Here is a 24,235-nt window from a genome sequence, read left to right on the forward strand (position 1 = left end):
TAGTACTATTGCATATTTGGAACGTTTCTGGAAGAGAAAAGTGTTCCTAGAGTTGAGTGTCCTCATGGCACACCGTAGTATGAACATGCTGAACTTGAACTTGTGTCATGATAGCTAGAGCCAGATTCATATCACAAATAGAATTTAATTTCAGAGTGCAATCATAATTACCATAGTAAATTCATTTCAATTTGAGTTTTTTGGTTTTGCAGGGCTTTGTGATAGTGGACTTAAAATTTTTTGGTTTATATTTATATTATTTTTGGTTTACTTTATATTTTTGTGTTACTTCATTTTAAAATGATATGTAAATAATAATAGCAACATTAGGATCTGGGAGGATTTTTTTTTTTTAACATTTATCTTACTTATGTATTTTTTGAGAGAGAGAGAGCATGAACGGGGGAGAGACAGAGAGAGGGAGACACAGAATCCGAAGCAGGCTCCACGCTCTGAGCTGTCAGCACAGAGCCCGATGCAGGACATGAACTCATGAGCTGTGAGATGTGACCTGAGCTCAAGTTGGATGCTTAACTAACTGAGCCACCCAGGCACCCCAAGAATGTTTCTTTAAAAATGGTTGATGTAATACTCAAATTTATAATCTGTAGCTTTGATTCATTTCTGATCTGGCATAAATTACGTCTCACAAGTTGTTGATAGTTAGTGATTTGCTGGATAATTAAACCATAGCATACTGGTCTTCATTGTGATAGGAAGATCCCAGTGTCTAGAATGAAAAAAAGGATTCCTAGAAGCTCCTAATATTATATCTGAAGGTGTTCTTGTCCTTCTTTTAATCCCTTTCTTTTCTGTCCACTTCTGGATTTGGTTAGTGTTTCAATAAAGGCCGTTGTACACATTCACCTTTTAGATTTAAGCATGGTTAACTGTCTTCAGATTGGGATATTTGATTACTTGCTAGCTATTTAGAAAATTTTGGTGATATTTGCTATGTGAAAGTTGGACTTCAGTTTGTGAATTCTAGGGATTTTAGTTTTATCTTCCAACAGAGTGCCTTATTATTTTTTGTAGCATTGTTTATATTTTTTTCACCACCCATAGATAAGGATGTACTTAGGTTGATTTGCGACCTTACCTTTTTGTTACTGTGAATGATTACGTGCTTTATTTTCTTTTGTAAATGAAAAAAAGTAATCTTTTTGGCAGACTGGCTTCGCAGTGCTTGTCCTTACTCTTGTAAAAATCTTGATAATAATAGCTGACTTTAATAGTGTTTATTACGTAAAAGGCCTCGTTCTAAGCACTGATGTGTATTGTTTAATCTTGTGGCAGTTCTTTGGAGTTGGTACTGTTACTAGCTCTGTTCTCTGGAGGAGAATAGTGAGACCTGGAAAGGTTAAATTACCCAGTCGGTCGCACAGCTGGTAGGTGGGTAATGCCAGAATTTAAACCTAGATGTTCTGGTTCTTGAGTCTTTGCACTCTCAATATCCAAGCTCTGATTTAACAAGATGAACTTCTTAATGCAAAAATTATATTTGGATTATATATATTCTATTTTCAGTAGAAACTGGAAAAAGTTTGTACCAAATAATTACTCATCTATAAAGGCCCTTTAGCATTGAGGAGGGCACCTGTTGGGATGAGCACTGGGTGTTGTATGGAAACCAATTTGACAATAAATTTCATATTAAAAAAAATAATAAAAATAACAAAAAAATAAAAAGACCTTTCAGAGATTATCTAGTTCAGTGCAGGTATGTTTAGAGTGTTTGAATTTGCATCTAGGCCAGAGCCTGTATTTCTTACTGATAATCTGGAGTGCTTTTCACAAAACCAAGCTTCCTATCTAGGGTAAAATCTTAGGAGGTTTTAGCAGCAACTAAATATATTTTTTTTCTTATTTAGGAGAATGTCGATGAGTCTTTCATAAAAGAAGCTGTTTTAACCCGATTAGGTGATGATAGTTTAGATGTTGTTTTGTCGGCTATAAATGCTTTTGAGGTGAGTGAATTTGTTGTTTGTTGAAATACACAATTTGTAAATATTTTCTCCTCATGTGATTCTCTGCTCTAGGCAGGAATATATTGGAAATTATTCCTTCATTGGAAATTTGTTCTCTTGAGAGCATAGACTTAAGCCTGGTTAAGGAAAGCTTATGGGAGAAATCAGACTGCACAACTTCATATTACATAGAAGTTCTTCAAAAGGGAAAAGTGTTTTATAAATTGTTATCGATAGTAAATACCTTGGGATCGTGGAAAATTGGCTCACGAATGCCACTTTTGAGAAATAGCTCTCATAAAGCCTTGAAATAGTTCAAGGACTGTTGGGAGACGAATTCTTTACAATTCATTTTTTTTTTAAGTGTATTTAACAAGTACCGTATGCATTTGAAGCAGGTGAAAATTTACTTATGGCCGTTTTTTCCCCTTTAGATTTTTAAACAACACTTTAGTTCAGAAGTGACTGTTTCAAATCTTCTAAATCTCTTTCGAAGAGCAGAACTTTCAAAAAATAGGGGATGGTATGTATTCATTTCTCTTCATACTGTTTTGAATTGACAGAATTCTTATACCTGTTTCATTTTTTGTGTTTACATGTTTGCATTTTCTAATTTAGTTATATGGTCATGGTAGTGGAATGAATCATAATGTAATTCTTGCATTATATAAAGAATTAGGATTTGTGTGGCTTCATTATACTATTCTCTGAAATTTTTTCTTCATAAAATGGTGAAAGTCTATAATGTGTGACATAATACTGAAATCTGGGAAGTAGGGTAGTAGGGAGTTTTAGTTTTTATTTGAGTTTATTTATTTTTTTAATTTTTTTAATGTTATTTTTGAGAGAGACAGAGTGAGAGTGAGAAAGGAGCAGAGAGAGAGGGAGACGCAGAATCGGAAGCAGGCGTCAGGCTCTGAGCTGTCAGCACAGAGCCCAATGTGGGGCTCAAACCTACGAACTGTGAGATCATGACATGAGCCGAAGTCGGATGCTTAACTGACTAGCCACCCAGGCTCCCCGGAAGTTTTAGTTTTCTACTTTATATAATTCTATTTGATTATTTTTTCCCGGGATAGTGTATTACTTTATAATGAAACACGAACTTATGAAAGTAAGCTCAGAGGCACATGGTTACCTTCTGTACTATTTGATGAGCTCATTTTTGGCATTTAAGCTTTTTTCATGGAAAAATGACTAAGTTCCTTAGAGGAAGAGAGCATGTCTTGCAGGTTTTTGTTTTGTATCCATCATATTTAGTTCTTACCACATAGTATGTGTTCAGATTTTTTTTAAATTATGAGTGAGTCTGTGATTTCTAGTGGAGTTATATATAGTGTGACGTGTTTTATGTTATTATAGTTAGCCTAATGATTTCTCAAAAAAAAAAAGATTTGACAGAGTTAGTTTAAAATTGCTCTCCCAAATAACTCACCTTTTGGCATGGATTTTAAGTGATTGTGTTGGCTGTGTCTGAATAATGTGTTTGTTGAGACTAGGATAATGTCAGCTGAGCAGGGACAATGCAATGATTCGGGGCTGAATTTAAGTTTCCTAATGGGTTTCTCAGCCAAATCTGTTTGTGTCTTAGGTACAAGGTACTTGAGGTAGCAGCAGACATATTAATTAAGGAAGAGCTACTGAAAGAAAATGATCACTTGTCAAATCAGGTGGTGGTACATCTGCTGCCGTTTATGATTATCATCAATGATGACATGGAATCTGCAGAGATGAAAATCGCTATATATTTATCAAAATCAGGAATTTGCTCTCTGCACCCTATATTAAGGGGCTGGAAGGAAGGTAAGAAATTCAGTTGCCTTGTAGAAAAAACACTTTAAATACTTAAAACAACAACAAATGTTGGCTGTAACTTATTTGAAATCACATTTGCTCTGTTCTGTGTCAGCAAGATTGTTTAGGATCAAAAATCTAAGATCAAAAACCTACAATCCTTGAGCAACAACAGATTTGAACTGCACAGATTCACTTAAATGTGGGTATTTTTCAATAAATACTGTACAGTACTCTGCATTTTCTCTTCCTTAGAATTATTTAAATAGTACTTTTTTCCTTCTAGCTTTATTATGAGACTACAGTATGTAATACATAGAAGATACAAAATCTGTGTTGTTGATGTTATTAGTAAGACTTCAGGTTAACAGTAGGCTGTTAATGGGTTTTTGAGGAATCAAAACTTATATGTATATTTTCAGCTGTGTTGGGAAGTGGGGTTAGTGCCCCTGTTCCCATGGTCCGTGGTCAGCTGGACAATGGAAAGGAAGCTGACCCACACACAGATTCAGAATTGGACAAAAGGGAAAATACAGAGCAAACCTTCATAGGAAAATTATAAAACTCTTGCCTAAATTTCTTACTCTGTAGAATTCTTTAGGTGAGTATTCATGATATAAGGGCCCTGTGTTCATTTTTTTTTTTTTTTTAAACAGCTCTTGAAAATGTGATTAAAAGCACAGAGTCAGGAAAGCTAATTGGTGTGGCAAATCAGAAGATGATTGCGTTATTGGCTGACAATATAAGTTCAGGGGATCCTTCTTCAATGTTAAAGATGGTAGGTTTGCTGTCAAAGAACACCCCTGGATTTCTCAGTGTTTGCTTCACTAGATTTTTTTTAAATAATGTTTGCATTTTTGACTAAGTATATTCTGCAGATTGTTTTATATCTTTTACGTTTTATATAAATTTTTTATTGTGGTTTTATATTGGACTAATAAGAATAATATGTACCTTTTTCCCTCCCTGTTTCCTTTTATTTAAAATATGAAAACCTGGGGGCGCCTGGGTGGCTCAGTTGGTTGAGCATCCGACTTTGGCTCAGGTCATGATCTCGTGGTCTGTGAGTTTGAGCCCTGTGTCAGGCTCTGTGCTGACAGCTCAGAGACTGGATCCTGCTTCGTATTTTGTGCCTCCTTCTCTCTCTGCCCCTCCCTCGCTCATGCTCTGTCTCTCTCTCTCTCTCTCTCTCTCTCTCTCTCTCTCTCTCTCTGTCAAAAATTAAAAAAATAAATTAAAAAAATAAAATATGAAATCCTGTTTTTTGTTAAAATAGCAAAATATCAAAAAGTTATTTTTTGTTTTTGTTTTTTTTGCCTTAGTAAATAAAGTTTTGTCAAGGCATTAGGTGTATAATTTTAAAGCACTTATCTGGTTGCCAAGTGCAGTTATTTATGTTCATTATAATTCTGAATTTTTTAATTTTTTTAATTACTTAGAAGTCAGTGCTTACTGCTTTTTAAAGGCTTTGTATTTGTCATCTCACCTTAAATGTAATACCCAGATAGGTCTGGGGTAGAGAAAATTGTTTTATGTGAACTAAGAGCTACCCGTAATGGAGAATGTTTATTTTTCAAGGTGGAGGATTTAATAAGCCTTGGGGAGAAGGACTGCTTGAGTCTGAAGCAGAAAGTGACTTTTCACCTGGTCACGGCTGTGCTGGTTTCTTGCTGTTCATCTTTAAAGGAAACTCACTTTCCATTTGCAATAAGAGTCTTCAGTTTGTTGCAGAAAAAAATAAAGAAGCTTGAAGGTGTCATTACTGCAGTGGTAAGTAGTGCAAAGTGTCTGGAACATTGAGTAAAGTGGCAGTCTGGCTTGTTAATCACAGCAAAACTGAAAATTGGGGGCTGAAACGCTGAATCTTTGGATTCAGCTGAATGCTGAATTAGAAAAGTTAATTGAATTACAGAATGTCAAGGTCGTGATGTTTTATACCTCATGGTTGACTGTCCCCCTTATTATCTTTATTGGGTAGTATCTGAGTTATGCATAACTATCCTTCATGATGAAGAATTCACTAGGTATGTCAGTGCTTGAATAAAATATCACTTCATTCTATTGTTTGCTAAGAATTGATCTTTTGTATTTTAATGTTACATCAGATTTGGATCTCACCAGCTTACTCTTTGTCTTTGACAGTATCAGCTAAGAAACATGTTTCAGTTGTTTATATTTTTACCTAGTACCGTATCTTGAGGTAATAAGATTATTTCTTTTAATATCTGCCCCCTGTAATAGTATTTAATTTTTATTTGTCCTCCATCATTCAGAGGGCTCTTCATTTTAGGATTTGCAGAATGAGTCAGCATCTTTTTCACATTTCCATATGCCCTCAGGATTTTACAAGTTCTGGTCATGGTCATTGTTACCTAAAATCATATAAATTTAAAAAGAGTAATAAATTTTTGTATTTTAAAAAAGTAGCCCAGATAAGCCCTTCTTGAATTCTTTCTTTCTTATCTTTTGTGGATTATGGTAACCTGTAGGGTGTTTGTCCTTGGTGTTAAAAGTGTGAACAATTTAGATATATATATATACATATGTATATATACACACACACACACACACATACACATACACATATGCAGATAAAATGCTTTATATTTAGTACCCTTTCTGGGAATCATGGGCCTCTTTCTGGCTGTAGCAGCATATTGAGTCAGTGAAATCCCTCCAGAGAGACGTTCTCTTAGAAGTCTGGCTCTTTCCTTCCAGGTTACTGCTGTGTGCTCTCCTGTACAGAGTCTCATAATTTTCCTTCATATTTTCTCCTGCTTTTCAGTATCTGCAGTATAATTTCTAAACACCTCACATTTTGCTGCTTATTTGCAGAATTACCTGCAAGTTTGGAGATTTTACTGTGTACCCTCTTCAGATTACCTGTAACTGGGACATGAGAAAGGTCCCATTAAGGGTCTCTTAGAAATCCAGCTCCTTTCTGTGTAGAAATGTGTCACTTGATAAACACAATATATGTGACTAACGTTTGTTTTTAGATGTGTGTGTTGAGAAAATATAGGTAATGTGAAACTGTGGATAACTTGGATCTTTTTTTTTTTTTGTAAATAGTGATTGATGGTTGAATCTCTTTACAAACGTGATTGAAGCTTTTAATTCTCTCACATAAATATGCACATAGAGACACAATTTTGCATATTACCCAGACATACACATCCATTGCAGTTCTCCTGTGTATAACCCATGTTCAGAACCCCTTGTTTGTGTTGTCTTTGTCTCTCTTACCATTTCAGGAAATCCCCTCAGAATGGCATTTTGAGCTGATGATGGACAGAGAGATACCAGTGGAACTGTGGACACATTACATAGAACAGCTCAACACCGCCCAGAATATTGCTGTGGAGGATTCAGTTTTACTCATATTTTCACTGAAAAATTTTATTCATGCACTAAAGGCCCCTAAATCCTTTCCTAGAGGTAGGACAGAGTGTGACTTTCGAATGCGATACTCTAGAAATGGAACTAGTGTCTTGAGTGAAAAGTTCGCACCAGTGTGTCCACGTAAGTTTCTTTACCGTCTCTTTGTCTCCATGTCCGTGTAGAGGACGTGTGGTGGGACCCCGAACAGCTGCGAGAAGACAGCAGGGCCTATGTGCGCTTGCTCATTGGGCTCTTTGAGACGATACTCACCGGTGCTGATGCCGTTCATTTCAGGGTCCTGATGAAACTGTTCATAAAGGTACGAAGCTCCTCTTTTTCAGGCATACTCTTCCCTCTAAGAAGATATCGCAGGCTATTTTAGTTATGACAGTTTTAATGAAAGTGAAAATAATGTGTGTTGATTATGGTGAAGACTGTGCGCTGATAAACATGGCCCTGTGAGGTAGCGCTGTCGTGACACCAGTCGGTAGGTAGGACGCAGGTGCACTTTGTTGCGTGCCTGCTGGTGTGCTAGGCCCGTTAATGTGTTTCATAATCACAACAGCCCAGGCTGTTTGGTTGATGAGTGCCATTACCAGTGAGAAAGTGCCGTCCACAGGGCTGATTTAGCATATTATGCTACTCAGCTAAGAAATTTCAGTGACCTCCAGTGGTCGAGGCCTTTGTTCTTGGCTTCTTGCCCCTCCACAGCATTTGACACAGTTGGTGATGCTGACTCCATCTTTGAAGTACTTTCTTAATGAGGCTTCTCCAGCATCACTCGTCTTGGTTTTCTGCTTAGTGTTCTCATTTTGTTGTTGTTCGGTGTGTTCAAATGTAGAGTTGTAGCAAGTCCTTTGAATTCATTTGCATCCTTCTCATTGGTTAAGTGTAGAAAATTTTAAGTCATGAGACAGAGCAGCAGAACATTGCAATGAAATATTTGTTTTCTGTAATTACACACTAGTGAAAAGAGGATTTGGAACCAACCGAATGTGAGTAAAAATTAAACTTCCCTGTTGTTGATTTGTTCAATTTAGGTGCATCTACAAGATGTTTTTCAGTTCTTCAAGTTCTTTTCTGTTTTATGGACGTATGGGTCTAGCCTTTCAAATCCACTTAACTGCAGCGTGAAAACAGTGCTGCAGACCCAAGCTCTTTATATAGGGTGTGCGATGCTCTCTTCTCAGAAAGCACAGAATAAACATCAGCTGGCATCTGTCTCTTCTCCAGGTATTGTGAGTAGCCTCTTACGTTCCGTCATGACCAATTTTAATGCTTTCTCTACATGTAGTTTGTGTGGATTGTACTTTGGAGAATTTCTTTTTAAGTAGAATGCTCATAGGGGCGCCTGGGTGGCTCTGTTGGTTGAGCAACCGACTTCAGCTCAGGTCATGATGTTGTGGTCCATGAATTCGAGCCCCAGGTTGTGCTCTGTGCTGACACCTCAGAGCCTGGAGCCTGCTTCAGATTCTCTGTCTCCATCTTTCTCTGCTTCTCTCCCGCTCAGTCTCTCAAAAATTTAAAAAAAAAAAAAAAAAAAGAGTGCTCACTCACATGTGCACACACTCTCACTCACGTGCTGTGTATACATGTAATTTATGTAGATGTGTGTGAACTGCTACTTGTGTATAATTTTTTTATTTAAAAAATTTTTTTAACATTTACTTATTTTTGAGACCGAGAGAGACACAGCATGAGCGGGGGAGGGTCAGAGAGACAGGGAGACACAGAATCCAAAACAGGCTCCAGGCTCTGAGCTGTCAGCACAGAGCCCGATGCGGGGCTCGAACTCACAGACCGCGAGATCATGACCTGAGCCGAATCGGTCGCTTAACCGACTGAGCCACCCAGGCGCCCCTACACGTGTATAATTTATATACATATATGTGAACTATATGTGTGTATGTATAAACTACTTCTAATCACCAAAACATAATAAAAATGGCAGATGATTAGTCATAGGTTGTTAATATCCTGCTCATTTTCTGAGTTTCAGCAGTTACAGGGTTATCTGGGGAAGCCAGATCATTTAGTATAGTTCCAATATTCAGCTACTTATAAAAAGGTCTCCACTCTGACAGCCTTCTTGGATTTGTCTCTTCTATCAGGTATAAGTCATTTTCAGGTTGGACACTCACTAATAAAACACTTATATTAAATTTATATTTTTTGATAAAGTGAAATTTGCAAATTTTGCAAAAGATGCAGAATTTCCTGAAGTTGATGAACATGATACTGAAAAATAGTTATTTACAAGCTATTGACAAATGAGAGAATCTGACAGAATTAGACCCTGTAGTGATTAAAGATGAGGAAATTGATGAGGATGATGGATATGATTGATTCTTCAAACCAGAAGGATTTTAATGTCAAAGGAACAAGAGTGGCTCTTGGGAAATTTGATTATGTTCTTGATTTTTTCTTTTTTTTTTATTCTAAAATCACTCTTTATAAATGTTCTGTGAAAGCAAAATGAACGATATATGCTTTTCCCAGAACAGTTTCTCAGTGTTTCTCTTTCATTAGCTTTGTGAAAGAGCACATAATTAATCATTATAATCAAGGTTTCATTAAATACAAGGTGAAGTATGTATTTAAATTTAAGTTTTTACTTGTAGAATAAAATCCCATGAATTATTTCATTACTACTTATAAAATTGCAGTCCCTGATTTTATGTGGACTTAATTTAAGAAGGCTTTTTCAGGTTTTGTTTTGTTTTGTTTTTTTCCTTTGGACGAGAAAGATTTACTGCACATTTTTAAAAACTTTAATCCTTTAATTGATATGTTATAGGTATTGTTCTATATTATTACTTAGTAAACACAGAAATTTATTTACATGCAAATGTCTGCAGATTATTCCATTGCATGGAAATAGCCTGATTTATTTAAATGGTTATTTTCTGTTAAAGGTGTGTATATTTTATTTAGAGGTCATAGCTACTTTGATTTTCTAATTAAGTATAAAATGTCTATTATCTTTTGATATCAAAGGCAGAGGTTCCTGAGGGATAGATGTCTCTTCGTCTATAAATAGCAGGACCAAAAGACTTCACTTTTCCCCAGAATTGCTGCAAGATCGACTCCCTGTCTGCCCCTCTGCCTTGTCATCTGTTACCTCCATTCTTCCTAAAGAACTTTTGCATTTATGCTGCTTAGAAATGTCCCAGTAGTCCACTGAAACCAGGACAGGTGCACCTAATTCCCCTTAGAAGCTCAAGGCCTATGCACTGGAGTCCTGGAGGGCCAGTGTGGAAGGTCACTCAGTGCCCCCAGCCTCCGGGCACCCACTCCAGTGCACAGGGAGCTTCTGTCTGCACCTGCTCTGTAAGGACTCTGGGAGGTGCTGGTATTTGTTTTAATCTGTTTATTAAAAATGTGACACTGTTCAAAAGAAAAAGATACTGCAATATTAAAATATTACGGTACAGTATTTATGAATTTTTGTCAGTGGCTTAGGAATCTAACCAACATTTATTACTTTCTGTGGAGATATGCGTTCCAGCTCAGTCTTGCATATAGCGAGTTTTGTTAAATGAATGAACATTTAACATCATTTGTAAGATGTAGACTGCCTTTGGTTTTTTAATACTTGACCAATATAGTAAATGTATTCATAAGTTTAAAACCAAAGCTCAGTATTTTTTTCAATCTTTATGTAAAATATCCTATTTTAAATCTAAATAAAATGACTTGGGAAAACAGAGTCACATAGACTTTTAAACGGAAGAAAATTCCTAAAAGCTGATAGTTTTAATAAGGTAGCTTTTGTTTACCGTGAGTTCTAGTATTTAACTTGAAGGTGGTAACTGTAGTACTTAGTACTTTGATTTGTTTTTGCATTTGGATTTTTCTGGAAGCTCTGTACCACTATACAGGGGATTTTAGCAAATAGTGACTTGGCCTGAAGCTGCCCTTTGTGTGAATTGAAATTTCCAGCTGTTGCTGACTTTATTTTATAAATTAACCTTACAGAGACTAGGAAAGATTGCCAGCCTTTACATGACCTTCTCAGAAAAGTTTGACAGTTTGTTGAGCTCTTTCGTAGCATTCCAGAAATGGAATATATGGAATGGATCATTAGTAGCAAAATGAAAGTCACCACAGTTTGCCCCAGTAGATAGCATGGAATAAAGCTTAAATAACACTTACCGTGAGAGGAATTTAGGAGTCTTTTTATCCCGGAGACGTAGTTTCAAAAGACTTCAATCCAGTTGATCTTACAGATGCATTCTGCCAGATCTTGAAAGCAGGTTTTTCAGTGCTGTTGGACTGAGCAGGGCATAAAACAAAGGAGAGCTTCCAGATTCTTTGTCTAAAATGAGTATAACATTGGGGCGCCTGGGTGGCGCAGTCGGTTAAGCGTCCGACTTCAGCCAGGTCACGATCTCGCGGTCCGTGAGTTCGAGCCCCGCGTCAGGCTCTGGGCTGATGGCTCGGAGCCTGGAGCCTGTTTCCGATTCTGTGTCTCCCTCTCTTTCTGCTCCTCCCCCGTTCATGCTCTGTCTCTCTCTGTCCCAAAAATAAATAAAAAATGTTGAAAAAAAATTTAAAAAAAAAATAAAATGAGTATAACATTGAAAATTGACAACACTTAAGAGACAGAAACAAGACAACAGGCCAAGTTGCTTTGAATAATAATGCAAAATTTCTAAATAAAATATTTGTAAATTGAGTCCAGCATATTCTTAAAAAGCAAGTATCTGCCCAAATAAAGTTCATTCCAACAATATAAAATTGGTTCAAAATAAAGAACTCTTAATTGGCCATATCAGTGTTAAAGGATTATCATTTTCCAAGAATTTAAAAGGCATTCGATAAAAATCAGTAATTCTAATTTTGTGGCAGCAAAATAGGAGTAATGAGAAAAATACTCAAATCAAAAGCTAGCATCTTCATAGCAGAGTTGGGAAAACAAAAGCATTCCTGTTGAATCCATCACTATACTGGACACGGCGTTAGAAGTAGTAGTTGGCAGAAATAGCTGTTTGAGACACTGATGGAATGGATGAGTGATGAGGCTGTGGGATTCTTAGGTGCGTTATTAAATAGGACATCTGAGGCTAGCTGTTTGAAAACATGTAAATAAAAGTTTGACTCCATCCTTATTTCCTTAGACAAAATTTCACATGAATTAAAGATTTCACATTAAAAAAGAACAACATAGCTCTAGTGTTAGAAGAAAACATGGAGTACGTGTGGCCTCTCTAAATATTTAATATAGATTCACACACTTGAACAGCTCAGAGCAGGGACGGCCTCTCTAAGCATCATACAAAATTAGAAGAAAAGTGGGACTGAAACTTCTACGTTATAAAAAATTACAGGGGTGCGTGGGTGGCTCAGTCAGTCAGGTATCTGACTCTCGATTTTGGCTCAGGTCATGATCTCATGGTTTGTGGGATCAGGCCCCACATCAGGCTCTGCGGTGCTTGGGATTCTCTGTCTCCCTGTCTCTCTGCCCCTCCTGTTTGTGTGCGCGTTCTCTCAAAAGAAATCAAGTTAAAAAAAATTATAAAATACAATTAAGGACAAAGTATTTGCAAAGTATGGTGCACAATGAGAAGTTTCCTCTGCACACTTACCAAGACGTATGTATGTATGGAGATGCTCGTTGTAGCAGTTTTAATGCTGAAAGACTGGAAGCAGCTGAACTTACCAGTAAGATAATGGTTTAAATGATACAGAAAATGCAATGGAGAACAGTACAGTTTTAAAAGAATGATTTTAGAAGAATGATATACATACATAAACACCCACACACACCCTTGGGTGGCAAACAGTTCCAAATAAATTTGAAATGTGATAGTTCTTGAAGCAGGGTTGTGTGCATATGTACACCCCTGTGCTCTGCTCTCATTTGTGTGTTTTCAAAAGGGTGAGCTCGCATATATCTAACATTTTTCTAGAACGGTAAACATAATTAAACAGTGAATGGTCTTGAGAGAGAATTTCAGTGGGGAGGAAAACTTCAACATATCCCTTAGGTGCTATTTCAGTTTTGTACTGTTTCAGTTTTTTAAATTGCTACTAAAATTGTTTTCCCTTTGGTTTTAGTGGTGACATCTCTACTCATTAATCTGGGAAGCCCCATAAAAGAAGTACGAAGGGCCTCCATTCTTTGTCTCCAGGCCCTCAGTGGAGTGGTGTCTCATTTCCATCTGGTAATAGATCATTTGGTTCCTAAAACAGAGGAGATCACCTCAGATGCCACCTATGTTACTCAGGTAAATTCCTCCGCAGAGAAGGTTGAATGTGTGCACTCCTGTATGGACACACGAACAGTTTCCTCCTCCTTTGACATTTTGCTTTATAGGGATTTTGATCGACTTAAGTCACTGAATTTAGAAACTGATGGCGATATCCGTACATCTTTCTCCTCCCATTTTTAAAAGATAGGAGTATAATGTTTCATTCATTTCTGCTCTGCTTTCTTTGGCTAAAAGGCCAGTATTTGGCTTTTAATCATAAGCTAACTGAGAGGTATTGGTACCCTTTCCAGGGGAAATGAAAAATGATAAGTAGCATCACATCATTTGAAAGAATCTTCCATAATTAACACCTTTAGCCTTTGTAGTTCCTTAGCTCTTTTTCATCCAATTTTCTTTTTGGTGCCCTAGGATTTGGCTGCTTTATTTGAAGAACTGCGGAGAGAAAAGAAACTAAAATCTCATCAGAAATTATCAGAAACTTTGAAAAACCTACTTAGTTGTGTATATAGTTCCCCATCTTATATTGCAAAGGATTTGATGAAAGTACTTCAGGAAGTCAGCGGTGAGGTATGTGCAGTTCAGGCGGCTTGTAGTTTCGTGTGTTCTTACTAAGCACTGTTGGAGCTGCTCATCGTATCTAGGAAGATGTGTCCAAGAGTTAAACAGATGCGTGCCGCACACTCAGAGGTGAAAATTCTCTTACTCGTTTGGGAGGGGGAAGCATTATAGTGTAGAAAAAGACACAGGATGCAAAAAGCAAATATTGTGGGGGTTTTTTCCTTTTTAAAATTGTGTGTTATCCCTACCTAATCAGTTACTTGATTTTAAGTGGATTTAAAAAAACATATGGGGGGAAACACTGAAGAGGCACTGCTGAAAAAATTGTTGATTTGTGTCTTTTCTTCAGGTGAAAATCTTCCACAAGGTAATAGTTTTGGACATAAGCCTGTGAACGTTCCAGAATCGTTTGTTCATTTTTTAAATGTATGTGGTTGACCATTTTTCTGGGGGGAAGGTCCATAGCTTTCATGATGTTGTTAAGGAAGCCTGTGATCCCAGTGAAAGAGGTTGTGAAGCACCTGCTTCTGTGAAGGAGCATGCTGGTCAGCACAGGAGCACCTCTTCATCCTAGGGTTCCAAAAATGCCTAGATGCTTCGCCAGTCTGGGACTGACGACAACTTGGAGAACTGAAATGGGATAAAGTGGTGTGGAAACCACATGATCAGATTTTCCTGGTGGGAGCAAACAGAAGGCATTTATCAGCTCTTTGTCATCCCTGGTGTAGTTTAAACTAGGAATTGATGGGGCACCTGGGTAGCTCAGTCGGTTAAGTGCCTGGCTGCTGGTTTCAGCTCAGGTCATGATCTCACCAGTTCGTGAGTTCGAGCCCCGCATCAAGCTGTGCCCTGAATTGCCTGCTTGTGATTCTCTGTCTCCCTGTGTCCCTGCCCTTCCCCTGCTTGCTTTCTATCTCTGTCTCTCTCTCAAAATAAATAAATATTTTTAAAATATTAAAATAAATAAACTAGGAATTGACAATATTGTTCTATAAAGAACCAAATAGAAATATTTTAGGCACTGTAAGGCTACACAGTCTTTCTTGCAGGTACTTATTAGCTCTGCCATTGTATTGCGAAAGCCATGGTCACTTACGTAAACAAATGAGCATAGCTATGTTTCAGTAAATAAAATTTACAAAAATACATGGTCCTCTGGATTTGGCCCACAAGCCATAATTTGCTAGCATTTTGGTTTAGTTTTTAAAGGCTTCACATATATAACATGAATTAATATTATATCAATTTGGAAGCTCTGGGGGAAACATGCAATGTTTTAGAGAAAGCTAAAACTTCTTTTTGTGGCCTGAGACTTTAGTTTGTATTTCTTGTTTTCAGAAAGTCTTGGGACACTCACAAATGATTCATCTCTGAAGGGTTTAGAGCCTGTTTTTGTAATGTATTATTTATTTATTTATTTAAATTTACTTATTTTGAGAGAGACCGCACAAGCGGGGGAAGGGCAGAGAGAGAAGGGATCCAAAGCAGGCTCCTTACTGACAGCAGAGAGCCCAATATGGGACTCGAACCCACAAACCTCTGAGATCATGACCAGAAGTCAGATGCTTAACCAACTGAGCCACCCAGGTGCCCGCCCCTGTAATGTTTAGTTTTGAAAGAGAGAGAGACAGACAGAGCATGAGTTGGGGAGGGGCAGAGAGGCAGGGCTCAAACTTCTGAACTGTGATCATGGCTTGAGGAGCTGGATGCTTAACCAAGTGAGCCACCCAGGCGCCCCTAGAGCTTTGGCCATTACAGAATGAACTTCAGGGGAGACTTCAGTGCTTAATTGGATTAAATGCCATTTCTCATGTCTAAGAGATCATCTTTATTGGGGCTTTTTTCTCCAGGCTGTGCTCCCAGTCTTGGAACATCATCTCTTTGGATGTCTTTGTAAAGCAAGCAAAATTATATATCAGTAACTGTTTACTATTGAATTGCCCAAACTTTAGATGGTGCTTTCTCAGCTGTTGCCTATGGCTGAACAACTGTTAGAAAAGATCCAAAAGGACCCGACAGCTGTCCTGAAAGATGAGGCCATTATTTTGCAACTCACTCTGGGAAAATATAATGAATATTCAGCATCCCTTTTACATAAGGACCCAAAGAGCCTAGATATATTTATAAAAGCCGTGCATACAACAAGGGAACTTGGCGCAGGAATGCCAACCATTCAGATTACAGCCCTTGAAAAGGTCAGTGATTTTTTTCAGAAACTAAAATATGTTCAAGCTTTTAAATTTTGTACTGTTTTACTTGGAGAGGCTTAAGTGGAAATGTCTTAAAAGGAATATAATATATTTGATCTGTTTTTGCAAAATTGAGTGATGTACATGTGTGTCGAAAAGAACTGCATTTTAACTGACAAAATGAGTAATGATTTTACGTTGTAAGAGAGAGTGGCTTTAAGGTCATTTTTGGAATTCATGTTTCTTCGTTGAGCTCACTTGCCTTTTTTCTATACCCTCTAGATTACAAAGCCATTTTTTGCAGCTATAGCAGATGAAAAAGTTCAGCAGAAGCTTTTGCACATGTTGTTTGATTTATTGGTGAACTGTAAAAATTCACATTGTGCTCAGACCGTTAACAGTGTTTTTAAAGGGGTAAGTTGCAAACTTTCTGTAACTTGTTTATTAACGTTTGTTCTCTCAGGGACACCATGTTTAACTGTCCCTGATTTCCAGTGCATTTAGGAAGTCAGATGTTAGTGTCAACAAGAATCCTGGACAAGAAGCTCATAGAAAAGTGCAAAATCAAAATATAAGTTTTCATCATGATTTTTATTGTGTGAAATACTTACAGTGTTAAGCAGGTAGGGTATGTATGTTAGGTTGGATCTTACTCATATTAAATGGGATCTACCTGGTTTATGCAGGGATGTTCAACTGGGTATAGGCTATACTTAATTTAAATAGGTGTGTAATGACATACATATAATGAGACTGAGAATCTGCTTGTTGATTTATGTGTATATTAAAACATAGCTGTACATCAGAATAACCACCTGGTTATTCTGTGTTTGTTTTGCTGTTAAAAAAATAACTTAGAAAACAAGTTCACAAAAACAGGTAATAATATGGGCAAGTTCTATCCAGTTTTAGCAGTTCTCAGAATTTTGACATATTTTCTTAGATTTCTAAGATGCATTAAATGAAACAAATTAAGATACAGAGTAGTGTGTATAATACAGTCCTGTTTGTGTGTGTGTGTGTGTGTGTGTGTGTGTTTTAATATTTATGCAGGTGTTGGTATGTGGGAAGTACATAAGGTGTTTGCCTTTGGGGATTGATTTGAGCTGTAGAGTCATAGGAAAATGTAAAAGTGACATGGATGTTTTCACTGTATCTTTTTTTTTTTTATGTTTATTTTGAGAGAAAGAGTGTGAGTGGGGGAGGGCAGCGAGAGGAGGGGAGAGAATCCCAAGCAGGCTCCATACTGTCAGCTCAAAGCCTAATGCAGGGTGCATTCTCATGAACTGTAAGATCATGACCTGAGCTGAAATCCAGAGTAAGTCAGCGTTTATTTCTCTGATGTTATCCCGTGCAAGTGTATCATTGACCATTCTTCCTTCATATTTCAGATTTCTGTTAATGCTGAACAAGTCAGAATAGAACTGGAGCCACCAGATAAAACGAAGTCCTTGGGCACAATTCAGCAAACAAGAAGGCAAAAAATGCAGCAGAAGTAAGAGCTATGTGTTCAGTGAGAAAGTGCCCTTTGTTCCCCAGGCCTTAATGTTATGAAACCATTACGATTTTTTTGATACCTGTCAGTTTGGCGTATGTGGGTATGATAATTTTTACTTAGCATTCATAATGTTTGCTTTTCTAATATTTTCTTACCTGTTTCACAGAAAATCACAAGATCTAGAATCCGTTCAGGAAGTTGGAGGTTCTTACTGGCAAAGAGTAACCCTCATCCTAGAATTACTGCAGCACAAAAAGAAACTCAAAAGTCCTCAGATACTGATACCGACTCTTTTTAACCTGCTAGCAAGGTAATGACACTTGCCTTTGCCTTTGATCTGTGAGAGAATAGGATTCTAATTCTTGCATGTCTTCTTTAACAGTCTGTTTTCAACAGTCTTTTCTTGTTTAACTAGTCTGTAAAATAAAGCAAGTACTGTAGTTGAAAGATGAAAAGAAAGGTTTTAGGTACCCTTTGCCAGTTCCCCAAATTGTGTAGTAAGTGACCACTCCTACTATAGCCTACTTTTTAACTTTCAACACCACATCTCTTGGGCATCTTGTATTGAAAGACACAGTGTGAAACTTGCTATGTTTTTAGGTGTAAATTACTAGATTGATAGCTCTGGTATATGCTACTGTAGTGTGGATATTCTCTTTTACTGTCTGAAAAGCAGAGTAATTTGCAAGGTTGTCCTCTGAGGTTTCAAGTAAGTTCATGGAAAGTACAACAGAGAGGGTTTGACATTAAGCACCTACCTGCATGAGAAAAAAATTAGCATTAGAATCTTACATCTTGTTTACAGTCTATGTTTGATGTTAGTATTTTAGTTATTCCTAATGAAGTATGTGTTGTGGACAATAGTCTTTAATGTATCACTGAAATTGTGTAACTCTTTGATTTCCCATTATGTTTTTTTTCTGGGGGGTCCTGAAGGAGTTTAGAACCTTTGCCACCAGAGCAGGGAAATATGGAATACACCAAACAATTAATACTTAGTTGTTTGCTTAACATCTGCCAGAAGCTCTCTCCAGAAGGTGGCAAAATACCAAAGGGTATGTACTTTGTTGGAAGGAAAGGGTGGAAGAACTCACTGCTCTGCGTGTGAACGTACCTACCACTTAGAGAGTTTTTTCTTTTTCATCACTGTAGATGTTCTAGATGAGGAGAAGTTCAATGTGGAATTGATTGTCCAGTGCATCCGTGTTTCAGAGATGCCTCAGACCCATCACCATGCCCTTTTACTTTTGGGTACTGTGGCTGGAATATTTCCTGTAAGTATTAAGTTTGAGACTTCAGCAGATATTTTAGGTATTTTCTTTCTTCAGTGGAAATAACCTAAGTGCTCACTGGTTTGAAATCAGTGGACTTTGGGTCTCATTGGCGGGACTCTCAGCCCTGTCTCTTAATAGCTGAGACAGTGTGAGCTGTTTGATCTTGCTAAGCTTCGGGTCCTCTTTTTGTAAAGTGGCAGTAATAGTAACCTTCTCGTAGGATTATCGTGAAGATGTGACTAGGTAGTTTATGGTTCGCACAGAGCCTAGCACAGTGTAACTGTGTTAGTGTTATTTGAAAAAAGTTAACTGTCCTGTTCTCCTCAGACAGCTTTCAACCAGTGACTTGAGAAAAGTAATTGGATTATAAACTGCCTTAGTTAGAGAAATCATGTCCGTTATAGAAATACATCTTTTGAAGAGATTGAAGTTTTTTCCTATCGGGGATTTAGGTCACGGGTTCTTAACTGGGGTTCTCCATGAGCTTTAGCGGTCTTTCTATACTAACATCATGTGCTAAATTTTATGAGTCTAGGATTTTTTTTTCTTTGAAGAGAGTCAATAGCCCTCAGAGGAGTTGATAATCCAGCAACAATTAAAAATCATTGATATTTTTTCTTTGTTTTTATTGAAATATACTTCATACACCATTAAATTCAACCATTTAAATAGTTGTACTATTCACTGGTTTCACTATGTTCACAAAGTTGTATACCCACCACTATAATCTCCTTCCAGAACATTTTCATCATGCCAAAAGAAACGCCATGCTCATTAACTGTCACTTCTCATTCCATCTGTCAGTACAGTTTCTGCCCTGGCAACCATTAATCTACTTTCTCTCTATAGGTTCGCCTCTTCTGGACATTACCTATAAAAAGAATCCTGTAATATGTGCCCTTTTTAATGTCTGAAACATTAAAGTGAAAACACTTAAGCATCATACTTTCAAGGTTTACCCATGTTGAAGCTTGAATCAGTATTCCTTTTTATGGCTGAGTAATACTCCACTGTATGCAGATACCATGTTTTGCTTATTTGTTTATCAGTTGATGGATATTTAAGTTGTTTCTACTTTCTGGTGTATACCTAGTAGTGGAATTGCTGGGTCATAAGTTAACTTTAATATTCTAAGAAACTGCCAGACTGTTTCCATAGCATCTATAATATCATTTTGTAACCACCAGCAGAATATGAGAATCCTAATTTCTCCATATCTTCACTGCTAGTTGGTACTTTTTTTTTTTTTTTTTTTTTAAGTTTATTTTTGAGAGAGAAAGAGTGTGTGTGAGCAGGGGAGGGGTAGAGAGGGAGTGAGACACAGATTCCGAAGCAGTCTGCAGGCTCTGAGCTGTCAGTACAGAGCCCGACAGGGGGCTCAAACCCACAAACTGAGATCATGACCTGAGCTGAAGTCAGATGCTTAGCTGACTGAGCCACCCAAGCATCCCTTACTTTTTTTTTTTTTTGTCATCCTACTCTGTGTGAAGTATCTTACGATTTGGAGTTTGCATTTCCCTGAACTGATAATGTTGAGCATCTTTTCATGTGCTCAGTGACCATTTGTTTAATCTTTGGAGAAGTGCCTTTGGAAATCCTTTGCCTGTTTTTCAGTGGGGTATTTCTTCTTTTATTACTGAGTTATAATGAATCATTGATATTTGATATGCTTAAAACAGAAAATGCTGAAAGGTGTGTTTCCTTTCAGGATAAAGTTCTACACAATATCATGTCTATTTTCACATTTATGGGAGCCAGTGTCATGCGTCTAGATGATACTTACAGTTTTCAAGTTATTAACAAGACAGTGAAAATGGTTATCCCAGCACTTATTCAGGTGAGCTGTTTTAATACCATTGTTTGTATTTCTTTTAATTTTATAATTGTATATAGTATGAAACTTAAGTGACATTACAAGCCTTTCTGAAATGCTCAAGTGTTTGTGCTTCTGAAATTTTAGAATGTTGGAGCTAAGAATGAGTCTTAGTAACAATGTCCTTTCCAAAAGCATGAACATGCATCGCTGGTTCTGCTTTGCTGGGAGGGCATAACTGTACACATGTCTTAGCATTAATCTGACAGAGTGAATTTACATTTGCTGTATATTTCAGGACATTGCAGTTGGATAATACCCTTACTCATGTCAGTGAAGATAGGACATTTTAGAGCTCCAGTGGCAAATTTGTGAATACGCAATTTCAACAAACATTTTCCAAATGTTCTCTAAGAGCCAGGTACTCAAAGAGATGATTGGGTCTCTCTGCCAATTTGAAAAGCAGCCTTGAAGGTGAAAGAGCTTGGTCATCTGCTTGAGTTTTCTGTTTACCCCTACTTGTTGTTAATGCCTTTCTCACATTGTTGACCATTCCAACGATGACAGCACCGTCTCCTTTTAATCTTGGTATTTGGTTGATATTGTCTGTCCAACAGGTCCCAACAAGTAGGGGACACAGATCTAAAAAAAAAATAGCTGTATGCACAGTAGCATGTATGCCGGTAGAATAGATGAGTGGTGAAGGGTTCAGAATAGAGGATGGCACATGTCGGCCCCGAAGACCACAGTTTCAGAAGGAATAGAATTTGAACTGGCATAAATGAAGGGCAGGATTTGCTCGGTAAAAAGGCGAAGTCTGGGAGCATGCACCGTGTGTGTGAAGAAAGTGACGTCACTCAGTTCGTGGAGTGCAGCGTTGAGACAGGGAGAAGTGGAGGGCATTGGTTCATTGGTTCATTCATGCAAGAGGTTGTTATTCATTCTTTAATTCAACAGCCGCGTTTGAAGGATCAGTACCAGAGTTAAATGGTTTGAACTTTATTCTGAAAGCAGCAGGGAGTTGTTGGCCTTTCTGTACTCTGCTTATGTAGACTGTACCCGTTCTTCTTGGGGCAGAGCACAAGTCCTGCTTGATTTGTGCAGCCTCCCGGTTGGCCTGAGAGCAGACCTGTTGTAAGTGCCCCATACTTGGCATCTGCCATTCATTGCCTGCTAGTGTTGTCTTTCCACGTGTGAGTCTTGTTTCATACAGATGATGAATCTTCGGGGCTGGGCTCACATCCTACACCTTGTATTCTCCTGGGAGCCAACAGTGCCTGGGACACCGTCTGTACTCTTTGAATATTTATTGATAGGTCTTTGATTATTCAGATTCTTTTGATAACTTTTTTTGGCGCATCTGAAGGCCGTGGACATTCCGTGTCCACTTAAAAGCTTCTTTTGTGGAGGGTTGTTTGCTCCTACTCACTGTCCCTGCTTGCTGTTCTGCAGTCTGATGGTGGAGACTCGGTGGAAGTCACAAGAAACGTGGAAGAGGTCGTGGTGAAAATCGTGAACGTATTTGTGGATGCGCTGCCCCACGTCCCAGAGCACAGGCGCCTGCCCATCCTCGTTCAGCTTGTCGACACGCTGGGTGCAGAAAGATTCCTCTGGGTCCTCCTCGTCCTGCTTTTTGAACAGTATGTCACGAAAACAGTGCTGCTGGCTGCCTGTGGAGAAAAGGTCAGAGTATAGAGTGGGGTGATTAGAAGGAAAATGTTCGTGTTTATGAAGCATGGGGCTGCTGGTGCTCATGTCGATTTAACAGTCCTTGCTCGCAACTGTTTGTAAAGAGGTTTTTGACGTTCTTTACAGCTGCTTTCCGAGCCTGTGGCACTCGGAATATCCTCCATAGCAACTGATATCTGCTGTAGGTGATTCGACCTAAGAACTGGTCTAGTACGATGCTGGGTGGTTCTGTTTTCAGCCTAACAGCACAGCTGAAAAGTGGTTAAACTGTGTCTCTTGAAAGTGGTTTTTAAGGCGTTTCTTGGAAAGGGAGGAATGTCTACGTCATCAAAATGGTTACAACATGGTGGTGGTTTTGAAGAGCCCTGTTTGGATGGATGAGGGCAGAACTTAGAGGCCGAGGACTGCTTTTAAATGACTTTCTAGACACAGGATCTGGGAATAGAGGTAGACACATTCTGAGTAAAAGGGTATGTTCAGTTCTGCTAAAAATCATAATGCAGATTATCCTGGAATAATGCCAACATTCTTCTCATAAATTGGCATTTTTAGGTAAGAAGCTCAGTAATTCATTCATCTGGTGATACACGTGACTATAAGGAACAGTATGTAATGCCTTTGCATGCCAAGAAATACTTTTCAACTACTTCCATCGTTTGTACTTAGTTACATAAATTTGATAGGGATAATTACATAAATTCGATATCGAACAGGGATAAATTCAATAATTTCTTTTCTCTATACAGGATGCTATTTTAGAGGCAGACACTGAATTTTGGATTTCAGTCTGTTGTGAATTTAGTGTCCAACATCAGATACAAAGCTTGATGAATATTCTTCAGTACTTAATGAAGCTGCCAGAGGAAAAAGAAGGTCAGTCATAACCAGGTGTTCATTGTTGAATCTGAAAGCTCCAGAGGTGCAGAAGACCAGACCGGTCATCCTCAGAGCACATGGTACATCTTAGAAGGGATTTTATGAGTAACTTAATAATTTTTATGTGATGGTGTGCTTTCTCAAATCCTTACAGAAAATGGTAAGTAGGATTTCTCCTTGCCTCTCCTCACACATTGGCATTGACTTTTTTGTTTAAATTTATTTATTTAAATTCAAGTTAGTTAACATACAGTGTAGTATTGGTTTCAGGAGTAGAACCCAGTGATTCATCGCATATATAACACCCAGTGCTTATCCCAACAAGTGCCCTCCTTAGTGCCCATCACCGATTTAACACGTGCCCCCTACCCACCTCCCCTCCAGCAACCCTCAGTTTGTTCTCTCTTTAAGAGTCTCTCATGGTTGGTCTCCCTCTCTCTTTTTATCTTATTTTCCCTTCTCATCCCTTTTGTTCACCTGTTTTGTTTCTTAAATTCCACATGTGAGTGAAATCATATGACATCTGTCTTTTCTCTGCTTGACTTCCTTCTCTTAGCCTGATACACTCTAGTTCCATCCATGTTGTTGTAAATGGCAAGATTTCATTCTTTTGATCACCCAGTAGCATTCCATTATGTGTATATATACATTTTCCTTATCCGTTTGTCAGTTGGACATTTGGGCTCTTTCCATACTTTGGCTACTGTTGATAGTGCTGCTATGAACATTGGGGTACATGTGCCCCTTCGAATCAGCACATTGGCTTTTATACCTCTGTCCTTTTGTGTGGATGTTTTGGCTGTGGAGTATTACAGGTATATCCAGGATGAATTGTAGTAAAATGACAGCAGGTTAGCAGCAACGTATTAGCTGTGTCTTAACTTCTCATTAGAATATTTGTGAAGACGTTGACAAGAAAAAAAAAAAAACAGGTGCCACAACTTTGGTAACTAAATATTAAATTTTTACCATATATGTGAG

General features: G+C 37.9%; 1 protein-coding gene across 2 annotated transcripts in view; it reads left to right on the top strand.

Annotated features, from left to right (window-relative positions):
* The window catches only part of HEATR1 (HEAT repeat containing 1), a 49,596-nt gene that overhangs the window by 12,217 nt on the left and 13,144 nt on the right, over positions 1-24,235 (top strand). For both annotated transcript variants that reach the window (XM_042908048.1, XM_042908049.1), the window contains exons 13-31: positions 1,872-1,967; positions 2,402-2,490; positions 3,559-3,770; positions 4,418-4,539; positions 5,340-5,531; positions 7,016-7,199; positions 7,325-7,461; positions 8,183-8,375; positions 13,203-13,372; positions 13,766-13,924; positions 15,868-16,110; positions 16,387-16,518; positions 17,496-17,599; positions 17,769-17,912; positions 18,539-18,657; positions 18,755-18,876; positions 20,585-20,713; positions 22,142-22,372; positions 23,125-23,251. In XM_042908048.1, coding sequence (XP_042763982.1) covers positions 1,872-1,967; positions 2,402-2,490; positions 3,559-3,770; positions 4,418-4,539; positions 5,340-5,531; positions 7,016-7,199; positions 7,325-7,461; positions 8,183-8,375; positions 13,203-13,372; positions 13,766-13,924; positions 15,868-16,110; positions 16,387-16,518; positions 17,496-17,599; positions 17,769-17,912; positions 18,539-18,657; positions 18,755-18,876; positions 20,585-20,713; positions 22,142-22,372; positions 23,125-23,251 — 2,905 coding nt within the window. The remainder of the gene's footprint in view (positions 1-1,871; positions 1,968-2,401; positions 2,491-3,558; positions 3,771-4,417; positions 4,540-5,339; positions 5,532-7,015; positions 7,200-7,324; positions 7,462-8,182; positions 8,376-13,202; positions 13,373-13,765; positions 13,925-15,867; positions 16,111-16,386; positions 16,519-17,495; positions 17,600-17,768; positions 17,913-18,538; positions 18,658-18,754; positions 18,877-20,584; positions 20,714-22,141; positions 22,373-23,124; positions 23,252-24,235) is intronic.

The sequence above is a fragment of the Panthera leo genome, chromosome D2 (genome assembly GCF_018350215.1).
Source record: "Panthera leo isolate Ple1 chromosome D2, P.leo_Ple1_pat1.1, whole genome shotgun sequence".
NCBI lineage: Eukaryota > Metazoa > Chordata > Mammalia > Carnivora > Felidae > Panthera > Panthera leo.